Source organism: Dermacentor andersoni, chromosome 2, assembly GCF_023375885.2.
Source record: "Dermacentor andersoni chromosome 2, qqDerAnde1_hic_scaffold, whole genome shotgun sequence".
Lineage (NCBI taxonomy): Eukaryota > Metazoa > Arthropoda > Arachnida > Ixodida > Ixodidae > Dermacentor > Dermacentor andersoni.
The window spans coordinates 83,190,845-83,208,743 of NC_092815.1; the positions used below are offsets into that span (position 1 = coordinate 83,190,845).

Below are 17,899 nucleotides of genomic sequence, written 5' to 3' on the forward strand. Positions count from 1 at the left end.
TTCAAGACAGATTACGTACTTGACGCAGGGCACGCGACATTCGAGCTCTTGGTACCATCCGTACGAAATGACCAAAACATCGCGTGCGAAAGGACTCCCAAGAAAAAGCGCGTTTAGTGTTTCGTCAACGTAGGGAAAGCATCGTTTAAGGGACACTAAAGAAAAATGTTAAGCCGAGTTGTATCGATAGATAATGCGTCTAGAAGTCTATATCGTTTTCTGTGTGCCAAACATGACTTTGTTTCGCAGAAAATCGCCACCAAAAGTCCCGCTGCTGCTCCTGTATTTGAATCGCCCTAGTCAAAGCGGAAGACTTGACGTAATCCCCATGTGACCTCCCTCTCGGCTACCTTCTGCGAATCAGCCAGTGCAGATGTCACGTAACAGGTGCCAGGGTTCAAAATAGGTGGCGCCACTCCGGTTTTCCGTTTTCGTTATTTCCTCGCTTACAAAAGCTCTATTCTCGCGACAAATGACGAATATTCGTTGTCACAGAAACGTAATATGTAATCGAGAGTTCGACGAAAGCCTGTCTGGCCGGGATGAAACACGACAAAGAAAGATTCACCGTCCAAATAAAACTTCAAAAGCAAGACGTTTCGGCTTCCATACGGAAACCGAAACGCCTTGCTTTTAAAGTTTTATTTGGTCAGTGTACGTCTTTCTTGGTCCGAAGCGTAATATCTGTCAATCTACCCCGACTTAATATTTTTCTTTTATTGTCCCTTCAGGAGACAGGGGGACAGTGGCGTGTCTTAGAGGACAAACGGGTGTGACTGATCTTCTTAGTTGAAATTAGGATGAAGAAATGAACTTGGGCAGACCATGTAATTCAGAGAACAGATAACCGGTGGTGTGTTAAACTGACAGAATGAATGGCAGAGGATTACGTGGTGTGATGAGATTTAGGAGATCTGCAGGCATAAGATGGAGTCGTCGAAGAACGAAAGACTCTCTTTGTAGGGCTGGAATGTAGAGCGTCTTCGTGCGCGAGCACGGAGAACTTCTTACCACAGGGACACTGTCTTCCAAGAACGGAGCTGTTTCGCCTCCTATAAGGAAGTTTGTTAGAGAGACCCGTTTGTCCAGTGAGTGGCGACATTTAGCAATGCCTGCTAATAGCCACCAATCACCTGATGTAGTAAGACTGGACCTGCATTGCCGTAGAGGTATATCCCATGTACTTTTGCTCCGTTACGCCGCTTTGTTCACCCCTTTTCAAGTGCAGGTATACCCTGTGGCATTATTTACCCCCCATAAGTTAAGATATGATGCTCGGGTGAAACATTTGCCGGCATGCATTTTTTAAGGATAGACCTTCTTCGTTCTCATTTTTCTTGTCAGGTGGTGCAAGACAAGGGTCATCGTTCTGAACAGCACATAAGCGTGGAAATAATGGGAAAGACAGAGCGTTATTTCCCGTATCCTCCTCGTGCTCTTGCGCTATTCAGACCCTTTATTAAGACATACAAACATGCTCGAATTGGGGTAACCGGTAACGAAGGGGTAACCGGTTCGGTTATAAGCTACGAAGAAGAAAATAAAACGAAAAGTGTTATTCGCACGAATGGGGTAGATTAAAGTGTCATGGAGACTGCCTGCTTTTTTTTTATGTGACAGCTTCTTATGTAAGTGACAAGTTCCGCGAAAAGAAGGTGACACGATGGTACATCAAGTTTACGAAAGGCGCTCACACAGTGTGATTGTGGTTTATTTCTGGATATCATTGTGCTTCGTCCAGCCGTCTCCTTGTTTCTCTACAGCCTCATCGCAATGAATAAGATGCACGCCATAGTGAGTCAAGTGCAACTACGAATTGTGAAGCGAGTGATTGGAGAAGTAATGGTCCAGTCGGTCGGTTCGCCCAGACACCCGAAACCTCGCATTCGCAACATCACACAGACGTCATCGGTGCCGTTTTACGGTCGTGAAATCCGAAAAGGAAAGTTTAGCCTGCAACTTGTTTCCCTTAAGGACCTCTTTCTTTTTTTCAACCAGCGACGCCTCGATAGTGCATCGAAAAAAAGAAAGGATTACCTGCGTAAACTGACTCGACTCTCTTATTTTCATAAGAAGTGGGCTCAACTCGAGAATCACCAGGTGGAGCGCAGCACAGTTGCGCCTCCCCTCACCCACCCATGCACCCTTGCCACCACCCACTCCCTTCTCCAACTTCGACTGAAGGTGACACTCGCTTCAACTACGCTCCTAGGCGATTCCTACGGCAAGGAATTGCTTGGGAAACGCGTGTTACCTCGAGTGCATTCGAGTAGATGTCTAAGGAGGGCACGTAATTACAAAATTTTCGCTCCGTAGCGAGTCATTGAAGTACAGTGGCCACCTAAGTAGAGAGGTGGCGCAGCCGTCCATCTTCTTGGCATAGTAGTGCGCCAGCCTGTTACGAAGGGTATAGTATCCTCCTTCCCCTCCTCCCCCTCCTCCTCCTCCCGACTCATAATCACCATCATCATAATTATCACCGTAATTGACTCGAGAGAGAGAGAGAGAGAGAGATAAGGAAGGCAGAGATGTTAACCAGTCAACTGTCTGATTGGCTACCCTACACTGGGGGAAGAGAGAAGGGGAAGAGAGAGAGTATAGAGGCGTGCACAGACCGTCATTGAGCCAAAGCCACTCGTGCAAACCAGACGTCCTGAGAAAGCACAAAAGTGCCTTCACTGCCTTCTGAGCCGATGATCGGTGGGGACGATGCTCTAGTACTGTTCACTCAGAGGACGATCATCTGATTCCCTCAATGTATTGAACATGTATGAATGATTGCCTATGTGCTTGAAATTAAGGACAGTGGCACAATAAGTGGTCAATGTTCTCCTCGCATCCGCAAACATCACATTCAAAACTATCAGCCATTCCAATTAGTGCTGAGTAGGCATTCGTGAAGGCAACTCCAAGCCCCAACCGACACAGAAGAGACGCTTCGCGTCGGTGCAGACCGGCCGGAGGTCTGAGTTACAGTGACTGTCTGAGTTACAGTGACGGATTTAGTTTGTGCAGTCTTGTGCGCCTTAATTGTATGTGCGGTATTCCGCTCTGCTAAGGAGATCGTGCGTGCTAGAATGCGAACTTGTCTCGCGGCATCGGTCCTTGAGAGAGGAATGAGGACGCAGCGGTCTTTGTTTGACGTCCAAGTTGCCTTATCTGCGTCATCATTTCCAATGATACCGCAATGGCCTGGTATCCATTGAAATAAGATATCATGGCCTTTTTCTCTCAAGTGGTGGACAACTTCCACGATTTCACACGTTAGCTGATCGTGAGTTCCATGTCGGAGAAACAACCACATACATTACAAGGCCGGCGGCCTTGAATCGCAGAAGACTGCCCATTTTCGAGAACTTTCAGCATTTATCACATGAAGCGCGTCGCGGCGAACCGCGAGCTCTGCCCATGTAGACGTAGTGATATGGGAAGCCTTGAACCGCTAGCTTATTCCCATTGTTGGTATAACTACAGCGCCACCGGAATTGGTTGATGTAGTTGATCCATCAGTATAGACGTGTGTGCAGTCACTGCATTTCTCGTACAAGAGGAGTAGAGTAAGTTGCTTGAGTTCTGATGCTGGCAAGTCCGACTTTTTCTGAAGCCCTGGGATTGTAAAGTTTAATTGAATATGGCTCACACACCATGGAGGAATCGAAGGTCTTGTTGACTCGAGGTGGTGCATCGAAACAAGGAAATAAATTGCAGTGGTCCATGGTTCTCTTTAGAGCATTTTGTCTATGTGCAAACCACCATTTTGTGCGCAGAAAATTAAACAGCGGCATCGACGATTGTCAGCGCAGAAAACAGTGTGCTTTCTTCGGACAACGACCTTTACGAACCGACTGCACACTATAGGGTGTTTTTGATTTCACGCATGTGTATCGCTCTTTCTCTCTCTTCCTTTCTCTTTTATCCTTTCTTGTTCTGCTCCTACACAGACATCAAACAGGACATTGCGATTTGGCTAACATCCTTGCCTTTCTCTTTGTTGTTCTCTCTTAGTGTCTCTTCTTAAGTCCTTGCTCATTGGTCCTGCTTTCAGCATACGCCTTGACTGGGTTGCAGGGTAAACGTGCAAGCAGCATTGAGTCACGAGACGGTTTTTACTTATCTCACAAAACAGCGGCCAACTGTGCTGCAAGATATCGTGCGAGAGCGGCCCCCGCGCCTGTCGAATGATTGCGAATGCGCGCGTAGACGCTCTTCTGTATGGTTCTACAAACTCAAGGTCGCGAAACGAGGCACTCAGTCTCACAAAATTACTTTTCTTTCGTTTTTTTTTCTTTACCTTTTTATTTCTTCCTTTCTTTCTTTGTTTCTTTCTTCATTTCAGCGTACAGCATGGTTGCCAACATTTCAGTCCTATGTTTCTTGATACTTTACGTGGAAAACTCTTTTATCTCTCCCATCGCTGGCGATGACGTTACCATGTGTCGGCGATGGCCCAGTCCCGTATTGACTGAACTGATATCGAATGCCTTAAGGAGCTTCGGTGTATACATTTCAATTCACAGTCTGTATACTACGCAGCAATGACCTGGACACTTGTGCGCGGGTCAACACGACAGAGGCTATGAGGCTATGAAACCCGCGAGTGCGCCCTGTTTCTGTTCCGCCACATTTGGTTACGAGGCGGAAAAAAACCACTGGAAACACGGACGTATACATGTAACTTCTCGCTTACAAGTTTTAAAGTATTCTTTCATCGTGCCGTTGTAAGAGAGTCTGTGTATTGCAAGAACGAAAAAAAAGTGGTGACTTCGAATTTTCTGCAGTTTCAACTCTCAACCCAATCCAGGATCCCTGCATGAAGACAAACGAGAATATTAGCGACCCTATTTCAGTTCCTGATGCTACTATGCGCTCAGCGCGGTTGCCCATGGCACCGTTTCATGCCCACTGTGACTGTCTCTTTTTTTTTAGCATTTCTTTAACTCAGTCGTGGCTCGATGGTCGCACTTTCGTCCTACGCCGAACGTATGCCATAACTTTTTTTTTTGTCGGCGCATAGCATATGTCTTTCTCTCTGATGAAATGTAATGCGTCTGTCTTACCTTTTCTTTTTTTTTTTTCTCCACTCCTAATGGTACCATGCATCTAAAGCATGCGAACTCTCCATTGGAACTGATGGGGAGTCAGCGTAATATCACAGACAAGAACGCCTATAGTAAGAGGAATATGTGCAATGACATTATCGGTCAATGATATCTTTGACGAGGTTATGAACTCTTACACCAAAAATAGCGTGGAACCTGTGTGGTCTGTCTGATTTTACTGTTCGATGCTATCTTTTCTGAATGAAGGCGATTGTTGGTTAGCCCTTCCTCCATGATGTAAGAGCCGTCATGCTTAACCATCTCTCCCATTAACTAATTGTCGAATGAAGAAAGGGCACGTAAGCGCGCGAAACATCGTATTATTGCGATAGCAAGTATATGAGCCCTCCAGGCGCATTTCTGCCGTCTGCGTCGCTGTCGCCGTGAGGTTCCGTATAAAGTCCAACAGCGATAAAGTTGTCGCCGCGCGCCGTATGCTGTATGTGCGAGTGAAAGCGTGCGGGGATGAGCCGGAGATCGCGGCTACATCTCGCGCACGCAAGCGAGAAAAGCGGGAAGGAAAAGCGCCGTCTTCCGTCGCGCGCGAATCTCCGGGGAAGGGGACGGGCGCGTTCTACACCGCGAGCGCCCGCCCGGGCTGCTGTATCCTGAAAGCCACCTGCGATGGGGACAGACCGCGACCTGTGTTTTTGCGGCTTAGTTGGCACTGATACGAGACGCAGCACGTCAACTCGCTCGCTGCTGCTGCCGCGGCTTCCTCACTCCAGCGTTTTGATAGCGAGTTCCCGCGGCGATTAGAGAGTTTTAGTTTAGGGGACGCAAGCGGCTTGCGTACGCAAGAACTAAAACTCTCTATTGAGTGAGATTTGTTCATCTTTGCTTGTGCGTGCGTGACACCATGCTTGTTAGTTTAGTTAGTCTGCCTATGTTTACGAGTTTATACGGCTGATAAAACTACTATCCCAATTTGCTATTCCAATCGATGCTTCACCTTTCGGGCGAAACTGCTACATAAAACTACTCTTCCAATTTGCTATTCCAATCGATGCTTCGCCTTTCGGGCGAAACTCGAAAGTCCTCGGTGTAACCAGCTGGGTGTTCGTAATATGCAAGTCTATCCGGTCTTTGGAAGAGAGAAACCAAGTACAGACTGAGGCAGAGGATGTACTCACCCAACAGGATCCACACGAGCCCTGGTCCCGAATCTCGCGGATGGTGGGACACTCGGGCCAGTTTTCTCGCGAGTCGAAGTTCTCGGGCAAGGGACCAAGCGAGCTGATGTCTACCGCCTGCTCGGGCAGTCGGTACAATGAGTTCTCCGGTGGCACTCCGAGGAGGCTACGCACGTATAGGAGATCTTCAAAGCCAGGGTTGCGGCCGGCCTGCGTCCCGAGACAAGGTGGAGGGCAGAGGGGCGGGGGGGGGGGGGGGGAGCGCTAGTTGTAAACGCCAAGTTCGCTCGCATGAGCAAGTAACCGAGACGTCACCCATCGCATACTAATGCAACTTTTCAAAAAGGCGGTGACTGAACGGTACTGTTTGTTTGGTTTTGCTTGCCGTGCATGCTGGAGATCGTATCGTGTTACTGCGCACAAAAGTTGGCGTTTCATAATTATTTTAGCTGTCCATAAGGGAGGTGACAGTCAGCAGACCCCGACGCTGTTCACTAATCGCTGTGTTCGTGTTTGCGGTTTAAGGCATGAGCCCTAAGGAAAGCTTCGCAAGTGTTACGAATGAATAGATATTTTAAAGGACTATATACGCTTTTAGTGCACTAAAGCTTGTTAGCGGCAGCATTAGAGACGGCAGACGAGTAATCCAACTATCGGCTCCTCTTTACGAAACGAGCAGCATTGAACAATAATATTGAACAGAAACAGCAGCAACAGCTTCCCTTCAGCGAAAGAGAGACGGGAGACCGAGTGAGCTTATAAATATGCTTTGTTACTCTAAAGTCCGCTCAAAAAACTTACAATTTGACAAAACCTAGTGCAGCCTACGTACTCGAATGATGTAGGATTGTATGGATGGGTTTCTAAAGAAATCAGCATTATGTATTTGTATCAAAGTCAAGAATTGGTATAGGGATGGAGCTCTCCCAGAAAATAACGTTATTTATTGATTTAGAAGTTCGAACTGTACTGCGCGAAGAACATCAACAGGTCTAGGAACACTGAACGAGTACACTAGAGCCACCATAGGCCTAGCCAATTGAACAACCATACAACCAAGAATACGCTATACTCGTATGTTTACAACATTTGAATGTCGTTCCATGCGCAAACGAAAAAAAATGTGAATGCCTTACCAGTGCATGTCGATGTGCAGGTTAGGTCTGTCCTATCACATATACGTACGAACAGGGGTCTGGCCCATAAGTTTTTGTTTTGATAGATTATCTTTAAGTGGTGTTGCACATTAATATGCAAGCACGTACTATGCGTTACAGAGATATACATTAGTCACGCTTTCTTTTCATTCGTTTTTCGCTTGTTTTGCTCCCTGGATTCATTGGACTGTTATTGACAACATGATTTCTGTAAATATTTTCTTTTTACAATGTTACGCGGTAATCCGCCCCCTCCGTCCACTGCTTCAAGAACTTTTCCTGTCATTTAAGAGAAGATACGCATAGTGTAATGGCTCTTTATTCATGCAAATAATAATTTTATCCGCTATCGGAAACTGCTCTTAAAACAGTTTCCTTTAATGGTCAACTGCCCTGCTGCGGGTGATTATCGAAATCTGGTAGTGATCACCAACGTAGCCGTCTGCAGCACGCAAAGCCGAGAGGTTATTTCGGATCAAACTGCTTCCTTGCATCGCTGCTAACAAGCGTCCTCACATACCGATGGTGCAACTACTGCGGACTGCTGCTCCACGATAATTACGGGCCGAAGCCCAATCAGCGGCCGCCTTTACTGTAATAGCTTTCTTCCAGATGCGTCCCATCAGTCGTCGAAGCAGACGAGATAACCCTGAACACATATTAGAGGCTTTTCAGAACAATTGCGGCGTTAATGAGGTGCGCTCTATCTAGGTGCGCTGTTTTAAGTGGGTCTTACCTTCCAGGTGGTGTTGAGGTAGTTTATGTACTCGATCATCTTGTCGGAAAAGGCGTCTATCTCACCGGAGATCAAGTAGCGGTTGCTCCAGACATCGCCGGACACCCCGAGGGCGACGGTCAAGAGAAGGTGAACGGTTACTGACTTGCTCATCTTTGCACCGTGGGCCTCACTGCACGAGGCGCTATCCTTCTGCAAGGGACAAGCCTATCGCCGAGTTAGCGACGGTGCGAGTCCGGCTGAGTGAGGTTGCTGTGAGGCTATGCCCGCCGCGTGAGACCATGTAGCGGCTTGACGGGAGAATCGGCGTCGGGGGAAAGGGAGGCTCTGTATGGAGCACGTGACATGTTTCGTCTGCGCTGATGACTCCCATGACCCTCGAGTAGACATCGTCGTCACGTGAGTCTCTCCACAGATTGGAAGGGAGCGAGGCTATCGCGTATGGAACCGGAGACGAGCCGATAGTACCGCGCCGGTTGAAAAGACTCGGTTGAAAAAGATCGCGTTGTGTACGAAAAAAGATAACCCGCCATGACATGTGTGTCTTGCCTACTTCTATGCTGCTTTTCGTTTGGATTTAGGACTAGTTTCTTGCCTTCTCGTGACAGAAAAGTTTTGCCTTCATTAATGTTTTTTTTTTCTTGACCACGAAACCGCGGTGGAACCTTCAGACTTCAGTATACAGACGGGAAATTCGAGATACACACCTTGCTCTCAATAGACGGTGACTACACGGGGTCAAAAATAAGTGTTGAATAAACGGTCAACAACATTTCTCGTTAGAGCCTTCAGCACTCCCACCAAGCAGCCCCGGCCCATTGATTGACAGTTTGCTGCGCCTCTTCATTGGGAATAGGTTGAACCTCGTGTCTGCTATACACACACGAGTGGCAGTGTTACACGGCAACCATAGGGAAATAGAAACCGAAAGGCGAACGTACCGAAATAAAAAGCGCTATATAAGCAACAGCAACGCAGGCTCCAACCCAGTATAACTGGTTCCTTCTCTCCTTTAGGAAATAAAAAGACAGAGCGCACTAGATCTATACCACTTGCTTTAATTACAATAACACGCTAACCTTTGTCCTAACCACTGATTTCCTGCTGTTGCTCTCTGCCCTTACTGGCATCTGACTTCCTCTGTATTTTTTTTCGGTGAACTACAAACCAGTAAGAACCGGCTACACGAAGAAAAGACACGTGTCTTACCCTGTATGTGTACCCATTTTAACTGTGCCATCCATTCTAATATTTACATGTGTATCCATTTGCGTCCATTCTATCTGCGTGATATGGTGGTGAAATGGAAATAGAAAACAAGCATTTAGTACAAAATACGCTGCACATTCGCTGTAGAAATATACCAAGCGATTGGAAGAAAGGATTTGCGTAAAATTAGGGACCCCATAAACAATGTGAACATTGTTCACATTGCTAGGCCGCTATGCCTAGCAATGTGATACTCCCGGCGATACTAGGCCGCTATGTCTAGTATCACCGGGAAAAGCCACACGTCGTCGCTATCGGCCTGTCCATGCCCACTACAGGACGAAGGCCTCTTCCAGCGATCTGCCTAGTTGCGTTTGTATTTCGCCATCCAATTAAACCTTTAATTCCTGCGAATTTCCCAGTATCCTCTGCAGGCACGTACGCAGGATGTTTTTTCGGGGGGGGCCCAACCCAAGGTAACTTCAATGCAAATAAGGGGGGGCGGCGTACCTTACTAGTACAAATGTGAATAACGTCCACCGTTCGACATAAAAACGCATAAACCTAAAAAGAGAAATGAAATAAGGGGCGGTATAATGTAAAACAATTCCAACATGTTTTTATTCCAATCTCCTGACGTCACATTTGCGTAACCGTCGACGCAAGCATAGCAGGGTCAGCCACAGGGTTGTCTGAATAAACCAATCAAATGCTCCCCTCGTTGATAGGAGGTCAATTTTGTTTGCTTGAAAAAACGAATAACATATATTGCCTCCACTCTGCGGCTTGTCTTATCTAATTGGCTCACAAGAGGTGAGGAGCATGCTCAAGTGGAGGGGGATTCGATGAGGCCGAATATCGATAACCGGATGAAGAGAGTGGTGCCGACGTCTGCAATTGGTCCGCTTTCTCTTACTTCGCTTGCGGTGGCTCGTCGACAATCGCGGCGGCATGCAACGGAAGCTTAAGAATGACGCTAAAACCGGTCTTCAGCAGAGAAGAGTTCGCAGAACGAGGTCGTAAACCTGCCTAAAGTTCTCGAAAACGTTACACGGCCTCGTAAAACGTTTTATTACACGCAAATAAGCCCACGCTCTCCGGCACGGGTGAGCTATAGCCAGTGCCGGAGCGATCGGCGGCAGCCATCTTTTATTGCTTTCGCAACGGAGCAGCCTGCGGCTATTCAGAAGAAAAGTCACTTTTGGTCGGCATATTATTGCATCTTTATCGCGTACACGTCACTTTGACGCAGTAAGTTTTTGCGGTTCTGTGACGTCGCGTGAGAGGCAGGTGAAGTGGGTGCAGCCCGAAACCTTTTGACCAATAGTCGAGTGCTAAACGCGAAAAGGCGTCGAAACAGAAATAACTATTTTTGTTTTGTTCGATCAAATCATGCATAATCAGTGTGTACACGTCATATGAGATGGGGAGCTATTGCAGTTTTCGTGACGTCGCGTGACAGACAGGTGAAGTGGGGCTGGCCCAAAAAAGTTTTTGACCAATCGCGGTGGACTGATTGCAAAATTGGGGCGCTATAACGTAAAACTATTCTAAACTTTTCTATTCCATTTCTGCAATCAGCCCTCCGCTATTGGTCAACATTCTTAACCTTCCGTTGCATGCCGCCGCGATTTTCGATGAGCCACCGCAAGCTAGTAAGGGAAAGTGGACCAATCGCAGACGCCGGTACCACCCTCTTCATCGGGTTATCGATTTTCAGTGCACTGGCTCGGCCCGATTGAATCCCTCTCCCCTTGAGCGTACTCTTCGCCTTTTGTCAACCAATTAGATAAGACAAGCCGCTCAGTGTAGGCAACGTTATTCGTTCTTAAAGCAAACAAAAGTGACCTCCTATAAACGAGGAGAGCATTTGATTGGTGTTTTCAGAGAATCCTGTGGGTGATCGCCCGGTGCTTGCGTCGACGCTTACGCAAATTTGACGTCAGGAGATTGGAATAAAAACATGTTTGAATACTGTTACGTTATACGGCCCTTCGAATAGAAAAGTTTGGGATAGTTTCACGTTATAGTGCCCAAGGTGTATTTTACAGGTACGCCCTGTGCGATACACTTCTGCTTTACTTGGCAAAGAAGAAACTGCGTCAAATAGACTTGCGCAGGAAAGAAGCGCAGGAAGAACACTGCCAAGGATAAGTAAAGAAGACAAAGTGTAAAATAAAGATTACGTTAGTAGACTACAACTAAAAAAAAAGCAGCAGTTGGCAACACACAAACCGCGCGGGGTTGTGTTACTTCGCCAGCCAATCACAGAAGCAAACAAAATCGTCGTCATGCGGCCTTTTCAAATGGCGTCGTACTTGATACCTCCGAAGCGTCTGCTGTTCTTGGAGAGTCTTTTCATCGCGGAAGCAATGAGGTATGCAACAGACATGGACAAAGTGTATGGAGTCCGAGCATTTCCCTCTTCAAAAGTCTGCGGTGCCGTTAATTTCACTGCTGAATCGATTTTACTAAGAAACTTCACTGCCAACTAAAGTGAAACTTGACAATAAATAGTTGCAGCAAAGCAAGCATGTTACTTCAATAAAGAATTAGGGTTCGGCCTTTCCACTATAATAGGCGAGGCAAAATGTGTAAAATTACGCGCTAATAATTTTATTTTTGTGGTTGCCGCCTTATTTGGGTAACAGAAAAAGTTTGAAGTACGAATTATTTGCAGCCCCCGGAGGAGCAGTGGCTGGCGATTATGAGGGCGTGGGCGGGGCTTCACTGCAGACTTAATTTATATCCGACTATAGTAGCGTTTTTTGAATGAGCTCTGGAAGGACTATAGATAAATATATATTTGCGGAACCGTCACAGTTGTTTTGGATGCCATGTTTATGCTCTACTATGTTAAGTGCCGCAGACGACTCGTATTGTTATTTGGGAAGTTACGTAACGATGCGTGGCTGCCAGTCCAGTACAACTTTGTAGGGCGCAGGACGCTGCGATTCTAGACGTACTGCATGCGCCCCACCGCGGACGCTTAGAAAGACACATAAGCACAGCAGAGGAGTGGCTACATCAGCTGGCTCGACTGATAACTGTAGAAGCGTCATTCAAAACACACGGCATTGTTCTCCACTTGCGGTGGCGTTTTTTCTACTTCTTCTTTAAATAAAAAGATGTTGATCTATAAATATTTTCATAAACAAAGGTTACATTTGTTAACTTTCGCTTTTTCTTCGTGTTTGGCTGTCCCCTCGGTTGCCGACAATGGATTCCTTAATAGATCGCTTAATTTCTCAACACCTTGCGACTCTTGTTACCAGTGGGCAATATTGCGAGAAACGTGCTCTAAAATTAGACAAAAACCAGACGATGTAACGGATGACATTCGTGTTGCTTATGGATTTAACGGTTATTGCAGGGTTTGATGATGGACGCTGTTTCGCATTATTCTATTTTTCACCTTATCGAAACCGTATCGCCGGTATATGGTTCCGAGAATCTGTCAGCGTCGCTACGAGCCGTTACTCGAGGAAATAATGAAGCAAAAGGAAATGTTAAACGCAATTGGCGTTTTCTCTCGCCGCAACTCGTTCCACATGCATACAGACCAGCTGATCACGAACCGAATCCCTTTCTTGGTCCCTGGATCAGTCTAAACGAAGAAGGTTGCGCTAACGAAGCAACAGCGAAGCGCGTGACCGTCGAAAAGATGGTGACAACTGAATGCATCTCGAGGTAATCGCGTGGGCACCTAACCGATGAGAAAACTGGCCTTCACACCTCAAAAGATGCCGATAACTACCGCCATCCAAAATGAGTGAAAAAGGAAGCAAAATGTTGACCGCCGAAGAGCTGTCAAGATTCAACATTGATTTGGGGGCGCTTTAGGAATGTGTGTGAGAAGTGGTGGCGTGGGCGGGGAGGGGGGGGGGGGTGGTATGCGTCTTCATTTCGGGGGGGGGGCCGGGCCCCCCCGGGCCCCCCCTTGGGTACGTGCCTGCCTGGGGAACATAATTGGGGCAGCCGAAGGCTTCCTAATTAAGTTGGTGGCTGCGCCCACGACGGGACCGGGAGATGATGACTCTCTGCAACGTCGCGGGCCCTCTGGACGCCCTGTAGTTGGTGCGTGAATTCCGAGCTCTACAGCAAGGCGTCCCACTTAGACTTGTATTGAAGTTCGGAGCCTGCGTTGTACGGCCACAGCCAGAGCATGTGGTCGAAGGAGCAGCATGCGTGACCGCATTTGGATCACGACTGCGGGAAGTTGGGGTCTATCCAACTAGGCGCTCTGGGGGCGAGATATGATCTCGTCTGTAAGAGCCTGAAAGTAACGACCTGAGCCCTGTTCAGTTTCGAGCTGAGGGGAGGGAATTTCCTCCTGCTTTGCTGTAATGCGACGTAATCTCTTGATAAGTGGTAAGAGGATCTTTGAAGGCACAATTCTGTTGGAGATCCAGACCGTTAGCTCGGGCGCGGTTCGTGAATTTACGCGCCAGGCAGTTGGCCCGCTCATTAGGGTTGTAACCAGTTTGGTTCGTTATATCGTTCACGTGGGCCGGGAACCACGCTACGCTATGACCTCCAGTTTCTTCGCCCGTAATACGAAATGATCTGTTAACGATGCCGGCTGCGTGTTTAGAAACTAGAGCGGACGGGAAAGCCCTCACCGCCGTGCGCGGGTCGGAGAAAATGGCCGTGGGGCCTTTTGCGGCTTGAAGAGCCAAGGCTATCGCGGTTTCCTCCGCCTCGTTTGCGTGTTTAGTGCAGATTGACTCGGCGCTGATAAGTGCCCCGCGCGCGTCAACGACGAACCCTTTCGAAAATCTTTAGAGGTTGCCTGCGGCAGACATCGCAATTCTAGTTGATGAGCTGGTCTATATACTCGAAGCGGCGGACGCTACTTGCACAAGAGATTGAAATGCAAAATCGAGTAATTCGTTCGAATGCTAGAATTTCTAAATTGCAATGTGGGTCACAAGGTTAATAGTTACAAACTTAATTTGTGCATTTTTGTTAATTAATGGATTGGGCATTTCTACTTTTGTGCAAGTAGTGCCTGCCACTTCAAGTAGGCCACCATCTGCCACAGGCAACCTTTAAAAATTTTTGAATGCGTTCGCTGAAACCCCCTACATAACACCACAATGTGCATTATATTCCTCTGATGTTGTGGGCTTTTCGATTTAGTCATAAGAATGTACTACAAACACGTCCAATTCCTCACTCTTGAGAATCTCTGCTGGTATCGACAGCAATTACATCCTCCTTTCGCACCAATTCTCCTACTGTAACGCATCAACAAACAACCGGGCGCCGCATACGGTGCCTGTAGGTTGTGAAAGAGGGCTTATTACATCACTATGTGTCCTCGAAAAAAGTATGCCAGGAAATGGGCGACGGCAAGGCTTACGAAGGACATGTTAGAAACAGGGAAAGTTTCCACCAAGGTGCTATGGGGAACCAGCGCTGATCAGCAGGCGCTGCGGCAGTTTGAGTGTGCAGCTGAAATACGATGACACCATCCGATAGGGAGGCCACGAAAACGGTGCGACATTTTGGACGATAACAGACGCGCGCCTGCATCAACGTTCGCTTTAGCTCTGTATATGTGTCCAGCCAAACTCTGGCCATACCCAAGTGTGTTGTAGAGGCGCATGCTCTCACACGTTCTAGCATGCCGGTTCCCCAGTGAGGCCAGAACCTGGACACGTGTACCTCAAGGTGAGCGCTGAAGTTTATGGCGCGATATCGCAATACGTGCTCCTGAAAACCGTTTCCGCCGCTCGCTATATATGCTGTGTGTTACGGAGCTGCTGCTGGTACGCGAAGTTTCAGAACTGGCTGCCGCTATATCGCCTTCGAAAAGGCCAAGCATTGCCAAGGGCGTTTTTTTGGTGCAATTTGACTACGGAAACGGTAAAAATGATTAAGAAAAGGGAGAGAGAAAGGTAAATAAAGCGGGCAATCTGAAGCTGAAGACTCTTTATTTATTATTATTATTTTAGATCGTCCTACAAGCGCACGAGCCTTGGGTTTATGCGAGTTGCTCTTGCGCAGATCTCCTTGCAAGATGTGGCCTCGCGTGGTAAACAACCGCGGCGGCAAGCGGTCTACACATTCGCGCGGGGGTTGGAGACAAACACGCGTGTTTTCCACCGTACAAGCAGCGTTACGCTGTAGTGTAGAAGGCGGAAAATACGTGCGATGTATTTGGAACCGTACGCATACTTTCGGCATGGACGGCGCATGCATGGCGTCGTCACAACCATAACTTTAACGCCGTGATATGTACTCATGTTGCGATCATGCTCAAAATGTATGCCCCTGGTTATCCGCTTTGTATTAGAGCCATATGAAATGTGCAGCTTTTGCTAAAAGAATACGGACCACGTTGCCTGCGACCACCGTGCTGACTACAGGCTTCTTTAAAAGAGCTGCTGTCAAAACGGATCTCGTGTTTATCATCTAGAGGTCTGGAGTGACTGGAGACCCACAGGAACTGCACCACATAGCGGAATTACATGTACGGTGATGGGGGCAAGTAGCTCGTAAACATTTAGCGAAGTCTGTACATGACATTTAAGACAGAAGAAATGAAACAGCCGACTGCTCTTGTATCAGCCTGCTCCTGATCAGCCTGCTCTTGGATCAGCCTTCGGTGTATACTGGTATAGTAAGCTTCCTTTCCGTCTAAAAAAAGAAGCCTGTTGTAAAAGAAATGACGAATGAAGTATTGGAAGAACCACTGCATGGGACAAATTTCGTAGCGTGTGCGTAGACGGTATACGGGTATATTCCCAAACGATGAAAGATCATGACAAGCACCCTATGATAGAAGTACTCACGACTCTTACCAAGGCAGAGTTACAAATAAACGCAACTTTACACAAGGAAAAGGGAGTTTCTGAAACAAAACAAAAAGTTGTATTCTTAGACGACGAAGAGACAAGAAGGACTTAACATGAAGGGATACATACGCCCCCAGGTGTACATTGCCACTATAACCCAATATAATATGCCAAAGGCTGGATACACTACACAAGGTTAACCCAAGCCTCCTCGAAGATGACAAAAGGGCAGAAGTGAAGAAAGGAGAACAAATAAATAAGGTAAGGGAGAAAAAACATGAAACAGAGGGATAGGAAAAGGAGACCGCTCAAATGGTCGAACCGGTCGAAGGCGACCTGACTACCCAGTCGGGTCAGTTCGCGGTGGCCATCTACGTGAAATTGAGGCCAAAGCAGTGTGTTAGACTCGCCGAGGGGCCTTAAGGGTTCAAACAACTGACATCGGCTCAACCCTTAGGATTCATCTTTTCCACGGACACTGCCAATGCGCGCATGGCTACACATGGGAGTGTACAGCCCCCTTGTGCTTGGATCCGTGGTATCGCAACACAACAGATGCCTGCTGGCGCAGACGTCCCTGTGGGCATACGCACAAAGGATCCTTACTTTGTGCATATGTTTCCTTGTTGAAAACATGACATGAAATTTATTTCGCCATGGATTGCAGCTAGGCCAAATGGACGCGCCGGCGCCATGTAGCGCCCATGCGAAAGATATGTCCCAAGTACGTTTCATGTGGTTGCCTTCGTATTGCGTATTCTGATATTTCAATTGGCACGTAAGGTAATCGACATACAGCCAAAAAGGACGTACTTTAGGCGTGATGTCTCCCGCTTTAGCAACGTGCGTATTACGCTGCTCGATGACTACGTTGGTTGACTCAATTTCAAAATGTGTTTAATATGGCCAGTATCACCCCACCCCACTCCCCCTCCTGAAAGAAAAGGAAACGATACTCACATGGGTATACCACCATGCTAGGCAAGTTTCATGCCGTTCCGTTAAAGAAAAAGCATAAAAAGTGACATGTACATGCACTACACGAAACAAGCGCGCTTAGTCGTAGGCTTCTTCTGACCTTTTCACGCTGTTTTACTGTATGAGAAAACCACTCGGTACTTATTTCGGCAATGACGTCGTTATCTCGCTGCCTGAGAGGAACGCCGCCGATGCGGCAAAGATAAAGTACGCAGGAAATGCGCCCCTTGCTGCTGCCGCTTGAGCTGGGCAACCACATGGAATACATTTCTGGTATCTTCTCGACGCGTTTGTTACACGTCGCGTGATGTCGACGCTGTAATATCGGCTGAAATATGCCGGTTGCGTTGTGGATGCCACTGTAAGCACCGATTGACAGCCTTACAGTATACAAGCCATGGTGGAGCTTAGCAGAAATCTAAGCTTGGGTGAATAAAGAAACAGAAAGACCACTATCTATCTATCTATCTATCTATCTATCTATCTATCTATCTATCTATCTATCTATCTATCTATCTATCTATCTATCTATCTATCTATCTATCTGTCTGTCTGTCTGTCTGTCTGTCTGTCTGTCTGTCTGTCTGTCTGTCTGTCTGTCTGTCGGTCACGTACCTTATGTCGGCGACGGCGTCGACATCGTGAAGCGTGAAATTGACGTGCTGACACTGTGCCTAATGTGTCGAAGATACGCACCTTGTGTTTGTCGCGTTTTGATCATTCGTAGTCACAGTTGGTTGCGCTCCACCTCCCGTCCGTCGCACGCGCTCACATAATTGTGACC

The 17,899-nt window shown here is 47.3% G+C and overlaps 1 protein-coding gene across 1 annotated transcript in view; it reads right to left on the bottom strand.

The window, feature by feature from the left end:
• Positions 1-8,436, bottom strand: part of LOC126541765 (cathepsin B-like) — a 39,146-nt gene extending 30,710 nt beyond the window's left edge. The window contains exons 1-2 of the mRNA XM_050188697.3: positions 8,126-8,436; positions 6,233-6,442 (exon numbers count right to left, since the gene is read on the bottom strand). Of these exons, the coding sequence (XP_050044654.1) occupies positions 6,233-6,442; positions 8,126-8,278 (363 nt within the window). The 5' untranslated portion in view covers positions 8,279-8,436. The remainder of the gene's footprint in view (positions 1-6,232; positions 6,443-8,125) is intronic.
• Between the last annotated feature and the right edge of the window lie 9,463 nt (positions 8,437-17,899).